At 45.2% G+C, this 27,294-nt stretch overlaps 1 protein-coding gene across 1 annotated transcript in view; it reads right to left on the reverse strand.

Moving 5' to 3' along the window:
* Positions 1–9,958: 9,958 nt before the first annotated feature.
* The window catches only part of DUS1L (dihydrouridine synthase 1 like), a 38,161-nt gene continuing 20,825 nt past the window's right edge, over positions 9,959–27,294 (reverse strand). The window contains exons 8-14 of the mRNA XM_060252621.1: positions 26,776–26,920; positions 26,391–26,487; positions 25,999–26,087; positions 24,544–24,710; positions 23,106–23,143; positions 13,119–13,194; positions 9,959–10,464 (exon numbers count right to left, since the gene is read on the reverse strand). Coding sequence (XP_060108604.1) covers positions 10,316–10,464; positions 13,119–13,194; positions 23,106–23,143; positions 24,544–24,710; positions 25,999–26,087; positions 26,391–26,487; positions 26,776–26,920 — 761 coding nt within the window. The 3' untranslated portion in view covers positions 9,959–10,315. The remainder of the gene's footprint in view (positions 10,465–13,118; positions 13,195–23,105; positions 23,144–24,543; positions 24,711–25,998; positions 26,088–26,390; positions 26,488–26,775; positions 26,921–27,294) is intronic.

A 27,294-nucleotide genomic window follows, 5' to 3' on the forward strand; every position in this document is an offset into this window, starting at 1 on the left:
GGGCTGCCCTTGTGGTGGTCTTGGGAACTCCAACAGGATCAAAACGCAGCAGTGCATGTCCTTACAGGGGCACCTCTAAGAGTGCATACCCGACCAATGCTCTGCCATTTGCATTGACTCCCGGTGAAGTACTGAATCCAGTTCAAGGTTATGGTATTGTCCTACAAAGTTCTGAGAGGTTGGGGACCTATATATCTACAGAACCGCTTCTCCTGCTATGTCCCTTGAAGAGCATTACACTCATCCAAACAACAGCTGCAAGTGGTCCCTTCTGAAGAACATCCATTTAGCCTCAACCAGAGCCTTTTCAGCTCTGGCCCCAGCCTGGTGGAACACTCTCCTGAGTGAGACCAGAACCCTGTGTGATCACCTTCTGTTCCACAGGACCTGTAAAATGGAGATGTTCCACCAGGCCTTTGGCTGAGGCAACAGGTGTCTCATTTATTCTGGCCTCCTCTGCTCTACCCCCTGACCTGGTATGTTTAGCGACTACTGGAGGTGATTCCCCACTGCTCTGTTTAATCTTGAGCAGTTTTATAGACTTATAGGAGAGCACTCCTAGGTTTGTGAGCCATCTTGCCGTATCTAATGCCTAAAAATTTCTAGAACTATGAAATATTGTTATTGTATTATCTGTGTTTTTAATTGCTGTGAGCTGCCCTGAACCCAGTGTGCGGGGATGTCGGAGCGGGAGTAGCAGAGTGAGGGAGATGACTTGCCCGACACAGGGCTTCAGGAAAGAAAATCAGGCAGACACGTGCAACTAGTGCCAAAAGGTGTATTAACATATATACACAACAAGTGCTCTCTTGTGCAGTCTATACAATATCACCTCCACGGACAAAGTGCTTCGCCTAACCACCATCTCACAGGGAGATACCTGTGTGATGCACACACAGATCATATATAGTCCAAGCAGCCAATCCTGGCCGTGCTGACTCAGCAGATTGCATCACTTGGCTTCTGCCGGCTCAAGCCGGTCTGCTGATCAGGTCACTGTGACCTAGCCTGGCAGCTAGATCACCAGCTGTCATACTGTAGCTGTCAGACTGGGTTTATGTAGATTCTTGCTCCAACACACCTCCTAATCTATTTAAACCCAGTGCACCAAAACACTTTACACAGTTTACATACATGTCCACCTGCAACATTACAGTTCATATTTACGTAGCTCGGAACCCTTTCCGGAATTCGTTCAGGAACTCATCATGATTGTAAAACACATCATCGTGTTCCTGTTCAGCCAGCTCTTTCAGACGCTTGGCTTCAGCCTCCTTCTCCCTTGCCTCGCACTCTGCCACCCAGGCTTTCCATTTCTTAGCCTTTTCTTTTAACATTTCCTCAAATCCGGGTGGGTCTGGATTGACAGTCAGAGTGACATAGGGACACTTGTACCTAGCGGGACGTTGGCCTTTGGTGGACCTGGCAGACACCCGTGGCCCTGTGCTTGGACCAGCTTTGTCTTCTTCGGGTTGCTCTGTTCCCACCTCCTGGGCTGGTTGCTCTGCCCCTGTAATTGGGTGTTGAACCTCCTGACTCTCACACTTTACCTCCAGTTCCTGCATTTGAGGCTCTGCCTCCTGACTCTGCTCGTCAGGCTCTGTGCCAGCATTCGGCTCACCTTCTCCAGCCCCACTGGGTGCCACCTCCTGGGCTGGAGTTCTGGGCTGCGCTCCAACATCGTTATCGCTACTTGGCAGCAGGACAAATTGTTTCTGCAAGGAGTGCAACCTTGGCCAGCTGCTTTCTTCATTGAACTGGGCACTCTTGCTAAGTGTTATCTTGCATTTGCTATTGCAGAAACGATAACACCTGGCCCTTGGCTTGTAGCCCAGAAAAATTAGGCTCTCTGCCCGGACATCCCCCTCCCCGCTACTCGTGGAGTGGATGCCAACCCGAGCCCGTGACCCAAAGACTTTTAAAGAACTCAAATCTGGGGTCTTGTTCAACAGTAACCTGTAAGGCACATTTTTCACAGTATTACACCAAACCCTATTTTGCAAAAAAACAGCTGCATGTATGGTTTCTGCCCAATAGGTCATTGGCAGTTGTGCATCCTCTAACATGCAATACATCACATTCTGCAATACAGCCCCATGCCCATTTTCTCGGGGCGTTGCCGGGTTCGTCAGACGGTGGGCGATGCCCTTGTTCTCCAGCCAACGTTTCATCTGGTTAGATAAGAATTCCCCCCCTCTGTCGGTTTGTACAGCTAGGAGATTAACCCCTAATTGTCTCTCCACTGCTTTGACCCACTTGGTGAATGTCTTATGCACCTCAGACTTATGCACCATGGTGAAAACCCACGCGTACCTCGTGTGGTCGTCGGTGGCCACCAAGCAGTATCTCCTCCCCGACAGACTCTTTGGCAATGGGCCAATAACGTCTAAATGGACTAGTTCCAGGGCTCGTGTGCTTTCCCTTGAGCTTTCTTTAGCAACAGCACACGCCTTGCTTTTGGTCTTCTTGCAGACCTGGCAATCCAAGTAACATTTGCAAGGATTTACTTTCAAACTAGGCACAAGCTCCAGGGTTTTCTTTAACGCCCTAAATCCGCAGTGCCCAAGTCTCCTATGGAGCAAATGTATACAATTATTGTGCACAGGCTCATTCGACACCTGAGCCACCTGGGCACAATCACTCTGGACCACATACAGTTTACCTTCCCTCTTTCCTGTCACAAGCAACTTTCCCCCACCTCCCAGGATTTTGCAGCAGGTTTTCTCAAATCTCACCTGGTATCCCTGGTCAAACAGTGTACTAACACTCAACAGGTTAGACTGCAGTGAGGGTACATACAACACATTTTGCAACATACAGTTCAGTGCAGGAAATTCCACATTGCCTGAGCAAACAGAATTGGCAGTGGTCCCATCAGCCAATCTCACATACTTATGCTCAGGACTGTCAATGTTTTTCAACAACTCCTTCTCGCAGCAGAGATGGCTCGTTGCCCCGGAGTCTAAAATCCAAGCAGACCCTGTGCTCTCTACTGCAGACGTGACCAGCCGGGTTGCTTCCTCACACGGGCTGGCGGTCCTCCGCTCTCGCCGCACACGCCCCCGCCTCTTCTCCCTCTCAGGGCAAGCTCGGAGCAGGTGCTGCGACGACCCGCATCCATAGCAGCGACGGACTGCAAACGCAGTCGGCTCCACTTCCTCCACCTTCGGACGCCTGCCAGCAGCAAAAGCTGGCTCGTTCTTGGCTGTCTTCCCGGACACACCGATAACAGCACGCTGCCCGGCCGACACCCCCGGACAGCTCACGGCCGCAATTCTCTCTTGGAAGTCAAGCAGGTGGGCACAGACGTATTCCATGGTCAGGGTCGCTACGTCCACCGTCTCCAGAGAAGTTATCAGGGGAGTGTACTCAGGTGGCAACGACGACAGCAAAATGTACACTCTGTCGTCTGGAGCTACAGTCTTGCCTCTTGCCTCCAGCTCAACGAAACAGTCCGTTAGCCGTTTGATGTGATCTTTCACACACCCTCCAGCCGGCATAACGGTGCGGAACATCCTCCTTGTCAAGGCCATGAGGGAACCAGCAGTGGTGCTAACATGCACCGCACTCAACGCGTCCCAGGCAGCCTTGGGAGTGTCCTTCCCTCGCACATAAACCAGCTGGTCATCTCCTATAGATAGCACTATGTTGGCCAGTGCCTTATCCGATAACACAGTCTCGGCAGGAGATAAGTCAGCAGGGGGGTTACTCTCGAACAGCCATTGCCCTTCACGCTTGAGGTAGTGTTGCATTCTCAGGCTCCACACCGCGTAGTTGGCTGAGGTGAGCTTCTCAACGGCTACTCCAAGCTGTTGCTGAGCCATCGTGCCGACTCCTCCTCACGGCTGGCTGCCGACGTCCCTCTGGCTCTCAAACAGAGAACGGTGGTGCTTCTGTGTCCTTCACCGGCGTTCCTCGCCTCCGGCTCTTTCCAAACTCACAGTCAGCTCAACTCTCAACTCTCTCCTCCGCGCAGCGGAAGCGTCCTGGGCCCATAACCCTGTCGGAGCGGGAGTAGCAGAGTGAGGGAGATGACTTGCCCGACACAGGGCTTCAGGAAAGAAAATCAGGCAGACACGTGCAACTAGTGCCAAAAGGTGTATTAACATATATACACAACAAGTGCTCTCTTGTGCAGTCTATACAATATCACCTCCACGGACAAAGTGCTTCGCCTAACCACCATCTCACAGGGAGATACCTGTGTGATGCACACACAGATCATATATAGTCCAAGCAGCCAATCCTGGCCGTGCTGACTCAGCAGATTGCATCACTTGGCTTCTGCCGGCTCAAGCCGGTCTGCTGATCAGGTCACTGTGACCTAGCCTGGCAGCTAGATCACCAGCTGTCATACTGTAGCTGTCAGACTGGGTTTATGTAGATTCTTGCTCCAACAGGGGAAAGGCGGGAAAAACATCTAACTATTAAATAAATAAATTTATAAAACACTAGAACAAAGTCGGAGTCAAGTATCACCTTTAAGACCAAAAAGGTTTTAAAGGTGCTACTTGTCTCCTGCTTTGTTCTACTGCTTCAGACCCAACACGGCTGCCCACCTGGATTTATAAAACACTGATAGTCAGAGGCTCAAAAAGAGTGAATAAATTCTTTGGCTCAAGCACAAATGGTTCAAGGAGTTTTGTCACACCAAATAAGGTACAATTTTACCCTCTTCTCCCAATGTCTGAACACCACAACAGTTTGGTGTAGTGGTTAAGTGTGCGGACTCTTATCTGGGAGAACCGGGTTTGATTCCCCACTCCTCCACTTGCACCTGCTGGAATGGCCTTGGGTCAGCCATAGCTCTGGCAGAGGTCTTTAAAAGGGCAGCTGCTGTGAGAGCCCTCTCCAGCCCCACCCACCTCACAGGGTGTCTGTTGTGGGGGAGGAAGGGAAAGGAGATTGTGAGCCGCTCTGAGACTCTTCGGAGTGGAGGGCGGGATATAAATCCAATATCATCATCTACCTCACAGGGTGTCTGTTGTGGGGGAGGAAGGGAAAGGAGATTGTGAGCCGCTCTGAGACTCTTCGGAGTGGAGGGCGGGATATAAATCCAATATCATCATCATCATCATCATCATCATCATCATCATCATCATCATCATCATCATCATCATCATCATCATCATCATCATCACAACATAGGTTCAAAGAAAATCTCTTGTTTTTTTAAGCCAGCAATCCACACCTGACTCATCAAATTATAGTGCTTATTTCCTTAATTTATACCTCACTTTTCTCCTCAGTGGGGACCCAAATAACCTTACAGCAATTTATACTATCAGTAATAGACTTTTTTCTCCACTGGTGGGAGAGCCCTGAAGGAGTTAATTAAATCTATCCCAATAGCAAAATATTGTGAATATACATGTTATTAAATATCAAACTCTAACACTACCATAATTTTAAAGGTCAACTTCTGTATACTAGAGCAACTAAAGCTACCATTTCATACTGAAATTCCAAATAATTGGAAAAGCCACTAGGGAAAAGGAGTTTTAAACTGCAGGCATCGGTATTACTAGATAGAATTTAATTTTGAATTCAAGGATATGACAGCATGTTTGTAATTAAAACAGATACATGTATTAAAGGTACAAACAATTCATCGCATTTCATAGACTTCTAATATCTAATACTGTTAGGATCAAAGTAAAATAATTCTGTTATGATGGAAAATTGTTTGCCTATATTTTCCACAAATATTATTTTTATGTTTTCATGCTGGGGGCAGGGGGGAACCTTAGCTAGGGCCTGACAAGCCTCCTTTCTGAAGCAGTTTTCCTTTTAACAGCTTTGTGCCCCCTCAAATGCATGAAATGGTTTAAAAACAGGGGTTACTAAGTCTCCCCATCCCTGCATAGCGCCTATGCTTTAACAGCCACAGGACAAGCAGAAATAATATTTTTAACAGGCAACCACAAGCACTATTGGAAAAAGCTTCACCAGATGAATTTCTGCTCACAAAGCAGTTCCAGAAACAAAACATGGCAACCTTATTGCCGTTAATGTGTGAATATTAGTCACTAGTTGGATGAACTATGGTTATTGACCCTTTCCTGTCTGCACGATTACTGTCATATTTCTGTATTCCTGCAGGCCCCTAATAAATAGGAAATAATTAAGAATGAACCTCCAGACTCGTTTGGGACTCTTCTGTCACTAAGCAATAACCAAGTTATAAAGTAGTAAGAACAAATAGGGGAAAGATACTCTGTAATCTTCAGGACTGGTTCCAGGTTATTTTTGTGTGTGTGGGGGGGAAACAGGTAGAGAATTCTGGTGCCCCCCTTTCCTGCTGGCCTCTCCCTCTTCCCCACCACTTCCCCATCTCTCCTACATCAGTTTCCTCACACGCCATCCCAGTTGCATGCATATACTTCTCCCTGATAGTTTTAAACAATACATCCCGAAGGATGGATGGATGGCAGGAGAGCTCACAAACAGGAGTGTGTGTGTGTGATTGAATACATGCCCGCAGCTGGTCCCATTGGCCACCCTAGGTCACAGCAGCTGCTACCCCACAGGGTATATGTATAATAATGGGAGGCAGCATTTCATACAGTCCAAAGCATACTTATTGGGAAATCCTGCATTACTGGTGAATGACCGAAGCCTGTAATCTTTCTCTACTGCTGTTTTACACACAGAAGTGTCAAGCCAAGACTAGCGTCCAAACCTGCTCCAATCTAGGGCTGATGTCCAGATCTAATACATATGACCCAAAGTCTGTGGACATCAGTCTGATTAGCCGCCCTGAGCCTGCCTAGGCGGGGAGGGCGGGATACAAATAAAATTTAATAATAATAATTTAATAATAATTTCAGGAGTGGTGGGGGGTGGGGCTCACCACATGCTTTTGTCTTACTGAAATCTATGGCGTCTAGAAGCACTGAGCGAGCATATTTCAGACATTATTCTTCGTTACACTTAAGAACAGCAATTATAATATCCAGATACAGAACTTCCAGTTAATACAAGTTTCCTGCCATTAATTTCAGCATCTGCATTTGCAGAACATATAGTGGCAGACTGACACATTTGAAAGAGGTTGCATAATCCCAAATTTGCTTTGTAGTTTGTGTGTATGCGCACACATTATGGAAATCTGATCAGACTGGAGTATTACCCCCTCATATCAGGTGTTGTTTTTTTGTTTTGCTTTTTAATGTGGGTGTAGCTGCCTTTTTGGTCTGCCTGTACCAAAAGTTAACAGTTGACTGACATACAGTACATCAATTCTAAATCAAATGCTTTTCAAAGGGTAAGCAAAAAACCCCACACACATCCCTTCCTCTTAGTGCCTATTTAGTAGAAACTAGCTGAATGCTTTCGATCTAGAAAGTTTTTCTCCTGTGTGGGGTTTCATACCGTTTTAAAACTCCTCTTTTTTCAAAGGTCGATAGAAAGATTTTAAAACTGAGTTAAAATTTCAAAAGAAATTTGCATCTGATATATCGAGTCTTGCTTTTGGAGGAAATATATTACTGTATTTTCTTTAAGTATCACTCATTGTTCAATCTTATTACTAAAATTATTTGTCGATCTTTTCTACTTTCTCACTTTCAGCATTATTATAATCTAAATCACTGCAGTGAATATACAGTTCCTTATCTCAGCATTCAAATTTGCTATTCTGGAAACCTCAAACTAACATAAGGAAAATAGTGATAGTAGTACCTACTAGGGAAGGGCATGGATTGCGAAAATGGTGGTTCTGTTCGGTTTGCTGAGTTGCTTGAATTGGTGGTTCATTTCACGTTTTTTTCAACTTCCTGAACAATCTGTGGTTTCTTGGTTCGTGAAGGCACAGGATGGCCCCCAGTGGGCTAGAGATGCCAAACTTGTGGCAAATTCTTCAGTGGACTCTACAAGTTCTCCAAGTTTAGTGCAAATTGAATTTTGGGGAGCCGAGCTACAGCCCCCCCAAAGCAGGCACTCCCAGTAAACTGTTGTCCTATGATATGTCAAGATTGGGAAAGAAAGGGAAGCTGCCTGGCAGCTTTCAGTCAGTTTCACCCCCAGGAAGTTTGGAAACGGACTAGATGCTGCAGCTCTGCTCTCCCAGCCCCTGCGCTTCTGTTCAGTTTCCAGTGAAACTGAGTAGAAGCCACAGGGGCAGGGAGAGCAGAGCTGCAGTCTCTAGTCAGTTTCACTGGAAATTGACTAGAAGCACAGGAGCTGGGGAATCATGCTGGTGCCAGGCTGTCTGGAAAAACAAAGCAAACACAAACCAAACAACATGCCCCCCCCAAAAAAAAGTTGGTTCATTTCATGCTTGGGTGCGGCAGGATCAGATGAACCAGTTCAGAACAAACCATGAATCAGCCATTTTTACCATGAATCGTGGTTAGGTTCATGCCAATCCCCAGTACCAACCTCTGAAGAATTACCTCCACTGTTGGAATCTGAGACAGTCCCCCCCCCCCCGCCCAATTATTTTCATTCTAAAGCAAGGCAAAGAAAAGGATACAATTCAGCTATGATCAAGGAAGCTCAAACTGTTTTAGTGAGAGATCTACTGTAATCAGTGGGACCAAAAATGGTTGACAGATGGGAGTGTACATAGATTCTCTCCAATTTTATTTTGAAGTGTCTTTCAGCTTTCACACATCAACATAGCATCTACACAGCACTTTCCCTCTGCTGCTGCCATTTCCCTTGAATTTCCTCCCACGCTCTTACCAAAGGGCTTTTTTGGGTTTAAAAAATTCCTGTTGTGGTATAGGGTTAGCATTACAAAGATCTATTGCCACAATCTACTATTTTCTCCGAATTTCCAGTTTTCATTTTAAACAAGTCTCTAATGGATAGAGACATTTTCTTTGTAAATGAAAGCTCAGAATTCAGGGAAAAAATAGATCAGGGATTCCCAATCTTGTTGAGCTTGTGGGCACCTTTGGAGTTGTAACACTGGATAGTGTGTGCACAACCACAATGTAGCTGCTGCAACCACAAAATATCAAAGAGTGTGGTCATGTGTGATAGTAAATCTTCAATAAGTTGGGTGCCTTTTAAAAGGAACTTATTGCTTAAATATATTTTCTTGCATACACACAACTCACTTTCAGTCATACAGTGAAGATCCTTGTGCTGCAGTGGTGGCTGCTGCTGAAGCGACTTCTTAAAAATCGACCTAGCCGATCAGATCTCCAATGGCCAATCAGAAGAGTCCTGCAGGTCAGAAGGCCCACCTTGTTCTGCCCACTTTTTGGGTGCCATGGCACCCATGGGCACCATGTTGGAGAACCCTTAAGTAGATCACGGCAATAGATTGTTAGAATGCAATTTAGCAATTATGGCATTTTTAAACCCCCCCCAAAAGCCCTCCAGCGGCAGGGATGAAATGATGCCTGAGGCAAGGAAAACAGCACTGGTGTCAGCAGGACTGTAAAAAATGCACACATTCTTATCCACCTGGTGTGGAAATACGCTTTGACGATGATGTTTCAGAACAAAGCTTATCAAGTTTGAGAAAGATCAAAGCAAAAGCAGGGTATGCCAAGCTGGAGCAAAACTTTCATGTGGAAGCATCCAAAATCTTTTAGAACTTTTATGCGTACATGACACAAAAACCGCCATTAAGCACACTGTGCAACTCTTTAAAATCAGGACTTGAAACGCATTTCAAAATCAGTGTGTGATGCGTGCGTATTATGAGCTTTTTTGCTACAACACTTGCGTAGCAATCTACCGTTTCCCAACACACACAAAACTTCAGTTGCTAAATTATAATCCTGATAAATTACGATCCAAGCACAGCTTTCACATTAATTCATATGCCGAAGTGCCCTTTATACAAAGATTCACTAAGCAGTTTTCAGTCATTAAGTTTTATAAAACCATTCAGTACGGATTTTCTTGGCCATTTTAACAACAATTAAATACCTTCCAATTCTTCCCTGCGTCACCATATGTTCCATTTTTTTTCCTTTCCAATATTCCAGAAAACTGCTCTTATATAAATCATTTATTTGCCAATTTTAAAATTGCACGTAACATTTAAAACAGGCAGGTCAAGGTTTTAATAGGTGTCTCCAATGGAGCATTTCAGGCCAGCACTTCTGACCTGGTCCTTCAAAGTCTTTCAAACACAGCATGAAAAGCTTTCATTGCATCTTTTTCTTTCCATTGCAGGATATTTCCCTGAGTTAGAAACTTTTCCTTAAATAAGACTTGTCTGCCAGTTAAGAATAGGTCCATGCAATCATTTAGACAACTGCTGTATTCTGGAAGAAGAAGAGATTACTTTGGCCCAGGGGAGGGAGTCAGAGGCCTAGGAGCAGATCCAGGAGAAGAAATTTCCAAGGCCTCATGCCACACCATCAATAGGTTCTTTGAGTAATCTAGTCTCCTTCATTTCTCCTTTCTGTGCTCTCATTTCAATATTTGGCAGATTAGACTGACTGCTTTTCCATAAAAGGGATTTTTCATATTTGGTTTTAAAAAGCAGACCATGTCCTGAAAGAGAAAAAAATGGGAAACAGATCTTGGTTAAAAATACCAGCCAAAACATGGCCATTTGAAAAAGGCATACTCCCCAGAGCAATTGAGGCATAAACTTCTTGGCATACGTGTGATGTAATTAGCATTAGAAAAAGAGCTGGAAAGGATACTGAAGTATCATTCTCCAAAATTCATATGTTTGCAGCTCTACTGAGTTCACAAGAAGGCTATTTCAGAAGAAATTGGGGCTTGATGGAAGAATTTATAATATATAACATTCTCCCTATTGTTTCAGGACCCAAGATATAACAGCAACGTAAACACAATTTGATAAAATAATAAAGAAATCTGCGTTGTCACCAATATGTGCCTGTAGGCAGTTTTGGGATTGTTTAGGGCAGGGGTGTCGAACTCATTTGTTATGAGGGCTGGATCCGACATAAATGTGACCTTGTCTGGCCAGGCCATGAGCGTCATAAAGTATAATGCCAGGTACCAGAGATACAAACTTTATAAAGGACACAAACAGACACAAATTATTTTTTAAATCAAACATGTTTAAAGCATTAGCACTCATTGGTCTGGCTTTCTTTCGGTCTCTCTTGTTCGATCCAGAGAACTGGGCAAGGGAAGCTCTGGCTGTTTCCTTCCTTCCCCAGGGGACCAGGAGGGGGGAGCCTCAGCCAACAGAAGGAAGAGAGGCTTGGCTTAGTAGCTCTGTTGTGCAATTGAGAGAGCCTGGCAAAGCAAGCTCTCCCTCCCCCCAAGGGAGGAGCCTCAGCCAATGGAGAAAATAGAGACTTTGCTCTGTAGCTCCTGTGCAATTGAGCAAGCCTATCAGGCTCCTGAGCAACTGGCTGTCATTCACTTCCTTCTCCCTCTCTCTCGCTTCCTTCTGCATCATAGCTTGCTTCGCCAAGCTCGCTCAATTGCACAACAGAGCTACTAAGCCAAGCCTCTCTTCCTTCTGTTGGCTGAGGCTCCCCCCTCCCGGTCCCCTGGGGAAGGAAGGAAACAGCCAGAGCTTTCCTTGCCCAGTTCTCTGGATCGAACAAGAGAGACAGAAAGAAAGCAAGGCCAACGAGTGCTAATGCTTTAAACATGTTTGATTTAAAAAATAATTTGTGTCTGTCTGTGTCCTTTATAAAGTTTATATCTCTGGAACCTGGCATTACATTTTATGACGCTCATGGCCTGGCCCGACAAGGTCACATTTATGTTGGATCCGGCCCTCATAACAAATGAGTTCGACACCCCTAGGTTAGGTGCTCAAAAAACCTAAGCATGGAACTTTGCAAGCAGGGTACTGACAACAGAACTTGCTGGGAAGAATAAAACTGTGGGAAGATGAAGGGAGAGACAGCACTTCAAGTATGTGGGTCATGAAGAGCTTTACAAGTGAGCACCAACCCCTTGAACTGGACCCAGAAACTAACTGGCAGCCAATGAAGAGACCTCAGAATAGGAGTCAGTCTTGATAGCTAGCCCCTGATAACAAACAGCCTGCAGCAATTTGTACCAGCTGCAACTTCCAGATCATTTTCAAGAGCAACCCCAGGCTAACCATGTTACAGTAATTTAGTCTTTATAGGTTACTGAAGTATGGATCAGCATGGCTAGATTAAACGGGAAGGCAGCTTCCTAACTAGATGTAGCTGGAGAAAAAAACCTGTTCTAATGAACAACCAAGTTTGGGGGAATGATATTCCATAAATAAATGCTTTGAAGCATGAAAGATGTGTGTTGCACTCATGAACTTCTAAGCTATCAAAAGAATGTGTACAATTTTTCAGTCGCAATACAAATTTGAATTAATAAATGAATATTAAGAGGCTGGCAACAGAAGAAACCCCTTTCCCTCAAAAAATCTTCTGCTAACCCAAAGACGTCAATACACCAACAGGTAACGTATTAGACTTATGCTAAAGCAGTCGGAATTTGAAACCTATACTTTTTATTTCTTGAATGACTGACGTTTTAAAATATGAAAGTACAAGTCTAATCAACTATGCCATATATGACATAAGAACATAACAGAAGTCATGTTGGATCAGGCCAATGGTCCACCCAGTCCAACACTGTCACATGGTGGCAAAAAAACAACGCCATCAGGAGGTCCATGAGTGGGGCCAGGACACTAGAAGCCCTCCCACAGTTGCCCCCCCACAACCACCAAGAATACAAAGCACCACTTGCCCCAGACAGTTCCATCTATACCTTGTGGCTAATAGCCACTAATGGACCTCTGCTCCATATGTTTATCTAATCCCCTCTTGAAGCCGTCTATGCCTGTAGCTGCCGCCATCTCCTGTGGCAGTGAATTCCATGTGTTAATCACTCTTTGGGTGAAGAAGTACCTCCTTTTATCCATTCCAACCTGACAGCTCAGCAATTTCATTGACTGCCCACGAGTTCTTGTATGTTGAGAAAAGGAGAAAAGTACTTCTTCTCTGCCTTCCCATGCATAATCTTGTAAACCTTTCTCCAAGCTAAAGAGCCCCAAGCGTTTTAACCTTTCTTCATAGGGAAATTTTCCAACCCTTTAATCATTTGAATTGCCCTTTTCAGCACTTTTTCCAGTGCTATAATGTCTTTTTGTAGTGTGGTCACCAGACATAATAAGGCCTTTCCTTGAAAAGTGTCCTACCACTAAGCTGAGCTACACTTACCTGGACAATCTGCAGTCTCTCTAAAAGCGTTTTTCTTACAGCATCCTCGGCACAGGTTAAATACACATTTATTGCCCTAGGAACAAAAATAACAAACTAATTAGCTAATTGTACATATTAATCCCACATTGCCAGTAAATGTATAGATAAGCTGATAAAGTCCTTTCTAGGTAAAAACTGATGAACTGGAATTGGAAACAAATCACAAATACTAGAGGTCTGCAGACAATTTTTTGAACATTTTTACCTCTTCCACAGGGTGTGTGTGTGTGTGGAGAATCACTCAAGATTCCACTTACTAGGGCTATGGCACCTCAGAGTTCCAACGGGAATTCACAGTAATTCCACCAACAGAAGGGCCCATGTCAACCGACATCATGTGGGATGACCAAAAGTTTCAGGAGTTTAAAAAAGTGACAGAAGCCTCGTTCAAGACAAGATTTGCAAATTTATTAAAGTGTGCAAAGTAAGCTTTGGGATATTTTAATGGGATGCTAGTACCATGTGGGTAATCCCTGTAAACCATGCTCAGGCCCCACTGAGACATTTAGAATCGGGATTGGTCATATAAGTCTAGAGGGTTACATAGTATTGTACTTTTCAGGCAATTCACTTCTCTGTCCCTTTCTAACGCCCCTCCAGACCTCTGTAATGATAATGAACGGTATTCAACTTTTAAACTTCCCATGTGCCATGCCAAATTGGTTATGTATTTCACTATTGTACGTAATGCATCAGTATACACATGAAAGAATTCTCTGAGCTGAACATGAAAATGTACAAAGAAATATGTGGAGTGTATTGCTGAAAGAGAAATTAGAGAAACAAAGTAAGAGTATATGCATGCATTCAGTATTAGTTTTATAAATAAGTATAGAGGGTCTAGCTCACGGATGCCAAACACGTGGCCCGGGGGGCTGAATCAGGCCCCCGGAGGGCTCCTATCAGGCCTGCAAGCTACTGGCTGTTGTCTGCTTCCTTCTCCCTCTCTTGCTTCCTTCCGCATAACAGCTTGCTTTGCAAGGCTTGCTCAATTGCACAGGAGCTACAGAGCAAAACCTCTATTTTCTCCATTGGCTGAGGCTTTACCATTCCAAAGTCTTTGAACAGACTGCAATAAAATACTCAAGAGTGCATGCAGGCACTTTAACATAACCTCTTTCCCCAAACAGTCTGCAGTAGAATAAATCAGAGTGCACAGAGGCAATTTCAGAGTGCGCACAGGCACACTCAGTCCTCTATTGTTTCAATGAGGTGTTAGGATCAAGAATAAGTTCATCCACATCACGCCAGTCCCCGTTAGCCGGTGTCAAATGTTAGGATCAAGAATAAGTTCATCCACATCACGCCAGTCCCCGTTAGCCGGTGTCAAATGTTATCAAGACTGATGGCTTTTAAGTGGAACCCAAAAATCCTGTTACTTCCTCACAAGGCTCTAGCTCCAGCATTATGATGAACTTATTCTTTATCCTAACACCTCACTGAAACAATAGAGGACTGAGTGTGCATGACTGTGAAGTGGAATAATTTGTTTGATGTGAGGATTTCATGTGGAGCCCCTTAAAAAGTGCCTGTGTGCACTCTTGGTGAAAGAATTCATTATAGACTATTCTCTAATGCTTTGGTTTACGAGTCACATGCAGACTCTTAACCTTTAAAAAGTGCCTGTTTGCATTCTGAAAGTGCCTCTGTGCACTCTGATTTATTCTACTGCAGACTGTTTGGATTCATTTAATTGCAGACTATTTGGAAAAAGAGGTTATGTTAAAGTGCCTGTGTGCACTCTTGTGTATTTTATTGCAGTCTGTTCAAAGGTAGAAGCTTTGGAATGGTAAAGTGCCTATGTGCACACTTGTATTTCTTTAGACTGTTTAGAAGCAGAAGCTACTTAGAAGTAGAGGCTACAGAGTTTTTCATTACCCCATTATTTTCTTGTAATAAATGTTTTGATATAATAGTGTTTATAGTTTCACTCTGACATTTTTTCTATTACAGCTTCTTTCAATTGTACAGCAGAGCTACTGAGCCAAACCTCTCTTCTTTCTACTGGCTGAGGCGCCTCCCCCTCCTGGTTCCCTGGGGCCCAGCTCCCTGGATCCCACGGGAGAGATACAAAGAAAGCACCTTTAAGACAAACAAGTGCTAATATTTTAAGCATGTTTTATTTTAGTTAAAAAAAAATCTTTGTGTTTATGGTCTGGTCTGACAAGGTCTCATTTATGTCAGATCCGGCCCTCATAACAAATGAATTCGACACATGAAGCGAGGACTATGCAAAAATGGAAGACAAGGGAGATCTCAAAGAAGTGTTAATCTGCAATGGAACACAACAGCTTAGAAGCCAAGCCCACGTGCCTCCAGTAGTGTCATTGTAGGTTATCCCTTGTTATTGCCAATGAGCTTTCCACAACAGCTTAGAAGCCAAGCACACATGCCTCTAGTAGTGTCATTGTAGATTATCCCTTGTTATTGCCAATGAGTTTTCATGACACCAGTGCAGTCCTTAAAGAGTTTGGGTGTGATCCTGGATACCTCCTTAAATAAGGTGGCCCAGGTCATGCACGTTGCCAAGCTGGCGTTCTTCCATCCATGTTAGGCTTGGCAACTGGCCCCTTTCTTGTCACACCCCAATCTAGCCATGGCTATCCATGCAATGGTTACCCCCAGGCTAGACTACTGTAACTTGTCTATGCTGGCCTGCCTTTAAAACTGACCCAGAAGCTCCAACTGGTCTGGAATGTGGCAGTACCAATCCTGACAAGGAACATCGTGGACAACACGTATACAACCTGTACTGCGCCAGCTACACTGGCATCCAGCGGAGTACTGGATCAAGTTCAAGGTTTTGATATTAACCTTTAAGGCTTTTGAGTGGTCAGACACTAATTTATCTGCAGGACCACCTCCTCTGGTATGTCCCCAGGAGAGCATTACACTCCCTGGAAAACAATCTGCTGGCAATTCCCGGCCCCAAGTATGTCTGGCTGTCCTCAACCAGGGCCAGGGCCTTTTCAGTCCTGGGCCTGACCTGGTGCAACTCTCTGCCGGACACCATCAGGGTCCTGCGGGACCTTATGCGATTCCGCAGGTCCTGCAAGGCAGAGGTGTTCCGCCAGGCCCTTGTTGAGGGCAGCAATGGTATCCATTCTGGCTGGCACCTCTCCCCCTCCCTGTGTTCTCCTTTCCCCTGGACTGTTTCTCCCCCCTCTCTACACCCATGAAGCGGTCACAGTCTGGAACTAAGGGATAATGCTGTTACCTCCAGGCTGCTTTGCCACTTGATTGCTGCAGAAACTTTGATGTACCTGTTTTTTAGTTTGCAATGTTTTTATTGGGTATATATTGCCCACAGCCCTGCAATATCAGGGATTGGGCGATTCAGAAGCTTAATGTGATAAATAAATTCATGGAGCTTGTGACGGAACCGGCCCGATTGTGCCTTCAGACCCGGTCCCGTCTGCTCCCTATTGAGTCGCCAACTCCTGGAGGGAGCTATTTCTCCTCCTGCCCCTTGGGCGCGCTGCCACCACCTGCTCAGTCCCGGGGTTCAGATTGAGAGGAACAGGACTCCCAATCCCCCTCTCCCGCTATGAGGCCCGGCCTCAAGGTCCTCTGCCACCCTGTACTTGGGTTTCACAGAGACCTCAGCACTTCTTTGGGGCACCCCTGGAGGATTGGCACCTTATCCAACTGCATGCCTTCCCCCTTCCCTGGGGCCCCCTTCTTAAAAACAGCGTGGTCTAAAGCGGTTTGGGGATCTATGTGGTACAGAGATTTACTGCCAGTATTTAAAACAGAAAAACATTTATTTAAAAGAGAAAAAGATAGGGAAAGAAAAACAAAACAAAAACAGTTGCCTTTAAAAAAGTAGCACAGCACAGCAAACAGCATGACAAAGGAAAGGTATTTATAAACGCTTTCTACTGTCCCTGGTCTACACTTGTCCTGTCTTGTGAATTACTTACTTGGTCTGCCTGCCTGGGGCCTCCCAGGCAGGAGCCTCCATGCTCACCACATGCTCGCTCGAGCCCCAGTTCCAATCTGGCCTCTCTTCCTGCCTAACACATGCAAAGAACACAAGCACTTCCTGCCTCTCTAGGAGACTTTCCCCCTAGAGTTGTTGGTTTGGCTCTGGAAGGGAGGGGGGGAGTGAGGGGAAGGCTACAAAGCCTGCTGAGGAATTTACTGATCCCTGCCAATGAAGCACCACCACTGACTAAAATGGCGTTTCTCCACACTTCCCCCTCCTTAAATTCTGAGCCGGAGGGGTTGCCTCCTACAGAGGTGACCCCGTAGCAGAATCCAAACAAACAAGGAGAAACCCGTTAACCGAAATATTACACAAACATTCAGGTATTTCTCCAATAATACACAAAGTCCAGCACCCTAGGTGCCCATGTCCCTTCTGGACAACAAGTCGCATTGCTGCATTCAGAAGGAATGTCCAGTCTTTAAGATGTACTCCTCCATCTCCCAGGACCACCTCTGGAGGTTGGTGCTCTCCCTTCGTTGCTGCTGTTGCTGGGGTGAGTGGTCCATCAAAGGAGGAAATTCCTGGCCCCACATCTGAGGTTGGAAACTGCCCAGTTCCCACAAAGTTGCTTCTTTATCCCTCATTGGTGGAATGTCCCCTCTGTCCACTCTGACCTCCCAGAAAACCACCTCTGGAGCTCCAAACAATTGCTGTCCCAGCTTCTTTTTGTCTCCTTCCTTCCTACCTATATGCAACACCATGGACCTCGCTGAGAATGGCTGTGGTATATTCACCTGCACCACTTTAACTGCCTTTCCCGTCTTCTCCATAGCCACCACATAAGTAGCCTCGTCTAGGTCATCCACAATCACATGGGGTCCCTCCCATTCCACTTTCCGTTCACCAGTATGAAGGGGCAGGAAAACCATCACCCTATCCCCTGTCTCAGCTTCTGAGAACTCCACTTTCTGGTCCCTTGCCACCTCACACAGTGGATCCAGCCTAGGGTCACTTTGAACCTCAGACAGGAACATTTCTGGCTCCCCCAGACCTCCTATCATCTGTTCCTTCAAGCCACCCCTAGTCCCACTGTTTCCAGAACACCCAGTCAACGTTTGATCTGGGTTCTCCGCCCCCTCAGTTGGTTTTTCAGTGTCAGCCAACTGAGCTCCTTCCTGCCTGGAAGGCTCCACAGCATCCTGCTGCCCTTGCAGAAATTGGCACCCCTCTTCCCATTGGGCACACCCTCCTGCAGGGCTTGAGACAGGCTGGTCCTCCCCCTCCCTGGTTGGTGGTGAGGTGGCTTCTCTAAAGTTGCCTTCCTCCCCCCACCTTCCCCTGAGGGTTTGGCTTGGGTTCTCAGTCCCCTCGGTTGGTTTTTCAGCACTACCCAACTGACCCCCTTCCTGCCTGGAAGGTCCCACAGCTTCCCAGGATTCCTGTCTGCCCTGCTTCAAGACGACCTGTTTTGAGAGCGTCTCGGACGATCCCACTTCCTGATCCACAGCTACTTGGTGAACCGGTTCCAACCTAAGGCCGCTCAGGACCCCCTTCTGGAACCGCTCCCGTTCCCCCAAGCCTTCAGCTATGTGCTCCTCTGAGCCCACATTAGCCTTGCTGCTCTCAGAACCTTCTGTGAAATCTCCACTCTCCACCTCGGTCTCTTCAGCATGCACATCCTTTATGCTAGACAGGTTCCTTTCCTTGCTAGGAACATCGACAGCCTCTTGCTGCACTTGGGGAAAGCTACACCCCCCCTTCCCCTTGGGAACACCCTACTCCAGGGCTTGAGATAGGCTGGTCCTCCCCCTCCTGGGTGACTGCCCTCTCTTCGTCCTCAGTAACCTGGGCTATTTCCCCCTCCCTGGTTGGTGGTGAGGTGGCTTCCCTAACATTGCCTTCCTCCTCCCACTTCCCCCTGAGGGTTTGGCTGCGGGTTACAGCATTGATAGAGTACTGGCCAACCAACAAATCCCGGCCCAATAACACTGGAACTGTTTGTTCCTTCATTACCCCACATTCAGAATAGGATTTACCTTCTTGTGGAGCCAAACCCCTGAACTGCTTTCGGGAGTGGTCTGGCCCCAGTTTAAATCTTTTAAATACAGTGGCTTTATAGCCTGCAAAAGTTATCCCCCCATCTTCCATAGGCATGCTGTGATAGATGGCTGAGAGTTCTCCAGTCAGGAGGCTACAGAGGTGAGACATATAGTCCTCCTCTGCAATCCCCCACTGTTTGGCTGCCCTCTCAAAGTTGGAGAGGTATGTGGAGGGGTCTTCTCCCTCTTGGTACACTGCAAAGTCCTTGGGGGTGACTTGGATCTCTTTGCTTAGTTCAGCTTCCATACGTAGCACCTCAAGCTCATGGCGACGTTGCTCTTCCTGCTCCCGTCGGTGGATCTCAGCTCTCTCTCTTTCCTCCTGTCTGCGGATCTCAGCTCTCTCTTTTTCCTCCTGTCTGCGGATCTCAGCTTGTCTCAGCTCCCTCTCAGCTTGTCTTTCCTCTCTCTCTCGTTCCTGGTGTCTGCGGATCTTGTCCCTCTCTGCTTGTCGTTCCTCTCTCTCAATACGCATTCTCTCCAGTTCCAACTGTAGCCGCAAGATTGCTTCTGACTGGGTGGGGGGCACTTTTGCAGGTGCCCCTGCATGCTGATAATGCTCCAACAGGAGGACTTGCATATCTACTACAGTCAGGTTGTCACACTCCAGCTCTTGCTTTGCGCACTCTTCCTGGAGCTGTGGCTTTGTCATCTTCAGGATTTCCAGTTTCTTAGCACGCTCCATCCTAACTAAACTGAACTTTCCCTACTCCAGTTGACCCGAAAAGAAAACAAAACCTCTGTTGCTTCCTCTGGGTGTTTGCACGTATCAAAAACCAAAAATGCCTGGCCAATCAAGTTCTCTGTTTGTTCTCATCCCACCGCTGCCGCCAAGTGTGACGGAACCGGCCCGATTGTGCCTTCAGACCCGGTCCCGTCTGCTCCCTATTGAGTCGCCAACTCCTGGAGGGAGCTATTTCTCCTCCTGCCCCTTGGGCGCGCTGCCACCACCTGCAAAATGGCGTTTCTCCACAGAGCTGTTTGCCAGAAAGGTGATTAATTTCTCGTACGAGTAAAATGATCATCAAAATCTTACAACGAAGACTCTTCTCTTATAAGGAATGAGAAATGTTCAAGCTGGATTCAATAAAGGAAGCCACGGCATTCAGTTTGCAAGACCTGAGCAAGCTGTTCATGACAGGACTTTTTGGAGGTCCATTCTTAAAAGCCATCAATTCCCCAGAAACAGCTTCTTGACAACCAAAATGATTGGGTTTTTTTTTAAAGGTGGAATGCACCCAGCTGCCCATGTTGTTCTGCCAAAGTTATTTTAGCAGCTCTCAACAAACCATTTTTGCCCCAACATCCTTCCAATAAAAGTATTTGGTAAAAACAAAACTTCCTTCTCAAGCTGACCAGTTTGCCTTTAAAACTGTTGTGTGATTAGTTCACTCCAGAAACACAGTCTCAGGAGTGGAACATTTATTAGACTTTAATACATGTTTTTACCAATGTTACTATTTGATATTGCTGGCCGCTGTCAGCTGATCTAAACTTAGGAGAAGGCCAGAAATAAATGCTGGCATAAATAAATTATCGTGTGCCTGAACCACTCTCTGATTTGGACTACAAACTCAGGAATGTTATGACTTTCTATGGACTTAGTTAGAGTCTTGTATATGAAGAAAAGGTATTGATTTAAGAATTCCCTACTTGGTTATAATCAACCAAAATCTACCCAGAATAGGAAAAATAATCTGATGACAAAAAAGTCAAATGGAGTAGGGGCTCTTCTCCCCATTGCCCCCTGCAAAAACACTCACTTAGGCCTCTTGCCCCAAAGCAAAAAGTAATAATTAAACCAGAAAGTCACTAAACTCAAGTGTCAAGTTCAAGTACAGAAAAACCCCAACACAATCAGTGCAGATACTGAAGTCTTCAAACTATTCTTATTTCCCAGCATTCTGGACAACAGATCAACAAAGTCCACACTAACAATGTCCAGCAGATGGCAGCTCACCATTACATTTGCCACTGCAAGTCATTATTAAAGATGCTTACGGATACAAATCTGAGACCTACGGAACAGTTCTACCACGGAACAAAAAGAGAAAAGGCTGAGTATCCATTTGGTCCAAACAGCAAACGTGTAAAGCGACGTTTGTAGTATTTAGCATTACATGTCGTTTCCTCGGTAGTGCACCAGAATACTGCAAAACAGTAAAAGGCATTTGACTAAAGGAGCTTTGACTTTTGAAACTTTAAATAATGTTGGTCTTCAACGAGCTGCTAGACTCAGATCCAGCTCCTATGTTCCCTCTAAGCTGAGTTAGCGTGAGCTAGCGCACAGATTCTTAGCCTCCAGCTCACACCTTTTTGTCTTCGCTCAGGGAAAAGGGCCCCAGAGCAAGCTAATTTATGCAGTAGCTTTAATGCCAGGAGCTCACAACTTTAATTCCAGCAGCTCACCAAGTAGAATTTTTGCTCACAAGACACTGCAGCTTAGAGGGAACACTGTCCAACTCTTATAAAAGAGTAAATTATTTAAGACAGGGGTACTGAACTCATTCGTTACGAGGGCCAGATCTAACATAATGGGACTTGTGAGGCTGGGTCATGCGTGTCATAAAATGTAGAGCCAGGTAGCGGAGATATAAACTTTATAAAGGACAAAAACAATTAAAGATATTATTTTTACTTAAAATACTAACATGCTTAAAACTCTTGCAATATTTTGCTTAAAATTGAAAGGTAGGGGAATAGTGGGATTTGGTAATACAATTTTAAAAATAAAACATCACCAAAAAACCCCAAGGATCACAGCAGAAACTTAAAATGTAAAATGCTTTGAGCTTATGACAACATAAAATGACTGGGCATTGCACGCTTCTCTCCACCCCCGGGTCTACTCAGATTGGCAATGGCCTTTCAGTGTAATATCCCTCTTTGGCTGTGGATTCCCAGGTTAGAGTACTCACTAGGCACCAGTTCTCAGGTCCATTCAGCAGAGACAAGCTGGGTTAAAGTATCAACCCTTTGTTTGCAAGGACACACAACTCCAGCAAGCAACAGCTCCTAACTGGCCACATAAACACTGAAAAGTGAAACTGAGCTCCATTCCATTAAAATATATTGCAGCACAGACAAAGCTGCAAGGAAAACACAGAATGGATCATCCATTAAGTTCTCTGTACCCAGCTAGGCTATTCCCAGAGTAGCCTATCTGGGCACAGAGACTGTAATGGAAAATCTATTCTGCATTTTCTCTGCAGCTTTGCAAGCCCAGAATAGCTTCCTGCTGAAGCTGGCAAAGACAAGACTGAAGGAGCTGGGAACTTTGGCAGCCTCAGAGCTTCAAATAGTGAGGACATTGGGGGGGGGGGGAAGAGCTGCAGGCCTGATTACAGCCTTGGGTAGGCCAGTCTTGGTCTATGGGGTCATACATTTGACACCCCTGACTTAAGGAGTTTCCAGCTGATGGCAGTACACTGACATTTAACAAATGGACATTAAGCGTTACCTTGCAGAGATGATGGAGGTGGGGAGAGAAGCATATCTCTAAAAGGAAAGGGGCTAGAGGCTTTTTTTTTTAACGGAAGCTGGTGATTCACAGAACATGATAGACAGATCATTAATATACTGTAAGGTTGTAATGATATGCCAACTGCCATTCTTAAATAAGAGCCCTCCAGTGGCTACTACCAGGGTACTGGGTAGGGAAAATGATGCCAATGATGGCAGGACCAGAAAGCTCTAGATTTTCCCATCCACATGGGTACCATCCCATCTCTGCTGTGATATTTCCCAAAACATTGTAGCCAAGTACGTTTGGGAAAGTTTGAAGGAAAAATGGGGAAATCCCTGGAAGTGAACAGAAGTACTGTGATGTTGTGGAGGAGAGGATAAAAGCCCATTTCCCAACAGCTCCCAAGCCAATGAAACAAACTGCTTGTAAATGACCAAAGAGACCCTTACCTTTGGATTTCCACACTGATCACATTTTGCATATTTAGCTGGAAAAGAGGGGAGGGGAGGAGATTTAGTTCCAGGGTATTATAGATTGCCCCTGATGCATGAATAGGAAAAGCGTTTTCTGTATCCTGGGACTTGGAAAACATTTTCTCCATCTTAAATTTCAGGAGCTCACTAATTTTCTTGAATTTTGTTTTAAACTTTTAAAGAAACAATCCTTCAATGTAAGTGACCCTTTCTCAGCAGAGGATCCATTTAAGGAAGAAGACTTCAAACTTTGCTAGTGGAGTGGTTGTCTTACGCCACTGCTACAACCTAATAAAAATAATGTAGTAATTTTCATGTAAAACTGTACAGAACAGGGTGTGCTGAAGGAAGGAGAGAGACATCCAAAGGCATATTACAAGTCAGCTTTCACTACAATTAATGTGAATGATACCTCGTCAAAAATCTCCAGTTTGGAAGACACAAAACTTCCCTCTCTTATAATCCCTACTCTGTGACTACTGTTTCTATACTACTTCTTAATTATTTAGTTCTACTTATTAGAATTTATGTTTCTCTTTATGTTGAATTTATGTTGAGGGGAGGGACGGTGGCTCAGTGGTAGAGCATCTGCTTGGGAAGCAGAAGGTCCCAGGTTCAATCCCTGGCATCTCCAAAAAAGGGTCCAGGCAAATAGGTGTGAAAATCCTCAGCTTGAGACCCTGGAGAGCCGCTGCCAATCTGAGAAGACAATACTGACTTTGATGGACCAAGGGTCTGATTCAGTATAAGGCAGCTTCATATGTTCATATGTTCTTTCCTCACAATGAATTGTACATTTCCTCCCACCCAGTCATCTGAAAGGAGCTCTGAGGCAGATAAGTGGCGAGAAAGCAACTGGTCCAAAGGAACCTAGTGAGCTTCATGGCTGAGAGTGACTGTGAACCTATGTCTCCTCAGTTATGGTTCACCTGTCTAGCCACTTGCACCACATTGGTTCAGGTCAATTCCACACTGGCTTTGTGGGAAATCATGATTTAATTAAACTATGGTTAGCGTGACTGTCTGAATGCAGGCAACTAATATCTAACCAGGATCTGAAGACAGAATCCAAAGTTGGTTTGCTAAACAGTCTTCACTATAGTTTTGCGTGACGTACAAACAGAACTTGTTCTCCTGCGATGCTCTTCCATACTACAGAGAGAAAGCAATGAAACAAACCAGAATCTTGAGTTACTGTCCATGAACTTATTCCTGATTTCACATATTTAGTGTTTAGATGACACACTCCTGCTTGTGAGAGAAGAGAGAATGCCTGTTCTGAGACAGCATCACCTGAAATGTTATTGATTTAAAAAACTTAAACTGTTGCCTGATTAGTTTTGGAGCCCCTAACTATTTCATCAAAAAGATCCCAGCAAACTAAACTATTTACTGGATCAATGTTGCATCTTACGTTTTAAGGACGGGTCAAAGGTTTTATTGGGATTTCTCAGTTTTTTCTTCTGCTTGTTCTTCGAGAGAGAATCTGAATTCCCATCGTCCTCATCCTCCAAGGCTCGCTTTCCCCGGTTGCTTCTTTCCATTCCATTTGTGCCATTTTCTTTGCATGTCTCCTTCGGCCTGTGAAGGTTGAACACATTTTTAAAAAACATATGAGACAACATTCTCTTTACCAACCCCATATAGACTCCTGCAGACTGAATAAGCACCATAGAAACAATAAAATAAAAAGTAGTCATACAAATACGCTTTTCACCTGTCTAGCCACTTGTATCACACTGGGTCCCACAGAATGTTCCCACAGAATGGCTAGCAGTTGGAGGCTCCCTGAAATGTGACAAGTCAGATGAGGGTTCAAGGACATTCTCACAAGGGATTAAGAAAAAAGTTAAGGACGGCCTCTCCCTATACAAGCCCAGGAGGGCCCTAAGAGCCTTCTCGCTAGGGCCTGCTTTCAATTCTCCCTCAAAGAGGAGATGAAGACAGTCTCTGCTTAGGCAACTATGTTTGGGGGAACAGCTCCATCCCTTTGGAAAGGGCTGCTGAATTATGTGAGGGCTGCTCCGTCCCTTTTGTGGTTTAGGAAAAATATATCTGACTGAATGTTAGTTTTATACTGCTCGCTTCTAGTACGGAGTGATTTTTAAAAAATTATATACTGTAAAGTGCACCGGTACATCAGAAAGTTTCCTTCCACAACCGAAATCTCGTCAGGAAGGAGGTTAAACTGAAAGTTTTGAGAGATTCTCTTCAATTCCCACCTGCATCCCATCATAAAGAAGTGTATTCAGCAACATTATTTGGTGCTCTAGTAAATACATATGGAGTGGACAATAAACCCTTTTCTTCATCTCTTAAGCACATCGTCAAGGTTACAAAGACACCAGGACTTCTGAAACATCATCACGGCTTGCAAGTAGAAATGTTCTTGCCTCTTGTGTCTCAGCTTGGAGCTCAACAATGCAATGGGATAGGAATGACCCTACAGGGTAGAACATGCACATGTCTCTTAGCCAAGAGGAGCAAATTGCTGGCAATGGGTGCCTACTGAAAGGGCAGGGAATCAAAGATTCCTTTCCCTTACAATTACCCCCACTCACTGCAATGTAAGGTGGATCGGGAAGGGTGCATCTCCGGCCTCCAGACACCCACCTGCTTGCTAAGCTGTTAGTCAGAGAAGGTGAATAAGCCAGGGGAGGCCAACGGTAGCTCTTCAGATGTTTTTTTGCCTACAACTCCAATCAGCCCCAGCCAACATGGCCAATGGCTGGGGCTGATGGGAGTTGTAGGCAAAAAAAACATCTGGAGAGCTACCGTTGGCCACCCCTGGAATAAGCAGTTTAATTCTCAGGGTGAAGACTCTAGACCACATACATTGCACAAGCTATCTTAAGGTTTAACAGCTCACCCGGGTCTCACATACGGCTGACAAATCCAGTGGGAGAAAGGCAGTCCTCCCTTGGCTATTTCTTCCTCCTTCAAATTGGCAATTTCTTCCTGTGAGGCCAATTGTAAACAATGAAGAATTCAGCTTTCCCAGAAACCATACACTACTACCTTAGCTAAAATGGCAATTAACACAATTCAACACATTTGAAACTACGTTAACGTGTTTAATGAACTAGCACATCTGAAACTAAAATAATCTGTTGAACAGATCTGTGAATATGGCATGTTCTGCCTTCAAGAAAGACATCCTCCTCCTGGGAATGGGACAGAAATACAGAAACAACATAAGCTGTAAACCTATCTAGATGGCAAAGTAATAGGCTCGCCCTGCCATCCCCAGTTGGCCTGTACCTGGCAATGCAACTTCAGCTCTTTGTTGACAGCCACAAGACCTTCCAGTGTCTTTACTTTTGCCAGCTCGTCACGCAGCTGCTGGTGAATTTGCAACCTGAAGGAAACCAACACAACGCATCTTATTCTACTCCACTTAAGAACACTCAAGATGCAGAGCAATACTAAGGAATTTACAGTTAGCTCATGGAACTTAATATCCTGCAAGTGGGGCAGAGATTTCCAGTTCTCCATGTGCTATAAAAAGCCCCAGTATCAAGGATAACTAACCATCTATGGCCAGGCTCATTGTTCCCTGTTCCCAGATCTCTCAACAACCTACAGGAGGGGGACAGGGTCACAAACCTTGGGGGGCGGGGCGCTCATAAACAGTAGAGTCACTCACGTGTGATGCCACAGCTTGAAGAGATGAGCCCTGACATAGGACAGTGGACAAGGATATTGTTGTACTATCTCCAGGTATTCCTCAGCCATCTCCCAGACTACAGGGTTTCTTCCCTCAAACAGAGCTGGATTGTGAAGATTGCCCTCTGGAGGGAAAAAAAAGAGAATATTTTCAGGTATGGGGCTTGACTGATAAAGTACATGAGATTCTAGTGCCATGTTTGTCTCATAATGGGACTGGAAAACAGAAATCTGCAGAGGAGAAATGGCAGGTAAGAAGGTGGTATTTATCCTCATACCTGTTCACCACCTCTCCTTCACAATTGTTCCCTGACCATTTTTAGCTCAGGGATTTGAAGCTAGCTGGTTGGGGGCAAGCCAGTAGAATAAGAGAATTTGACTAGGCCTATAGAGACCTGGGTTCAAACCCTCATTCAGCCATTAAGAACAACAGATAACCATGGACCAGTCACTCTCTATCAGCCTAACCTATCTCATAGGATTATTAGGGGGAAAAATG

Source organism: Heteronotia binoei, chromosome 13 (genome assembly GCF_032191835.1).
Source record: "Heteronotia binoei isolate CCM8104 ecotype False Entrance Well chromosome 13, APGP_CSIRO_Hbin_v1, whole genome shotgun sequence".
Lineage (NCBI taxonomy): Eukaryota > Metazoa > Chordata > Lepidosauria > Squamata > Gekkonidae > Heteronotia > Heteronotia binoei.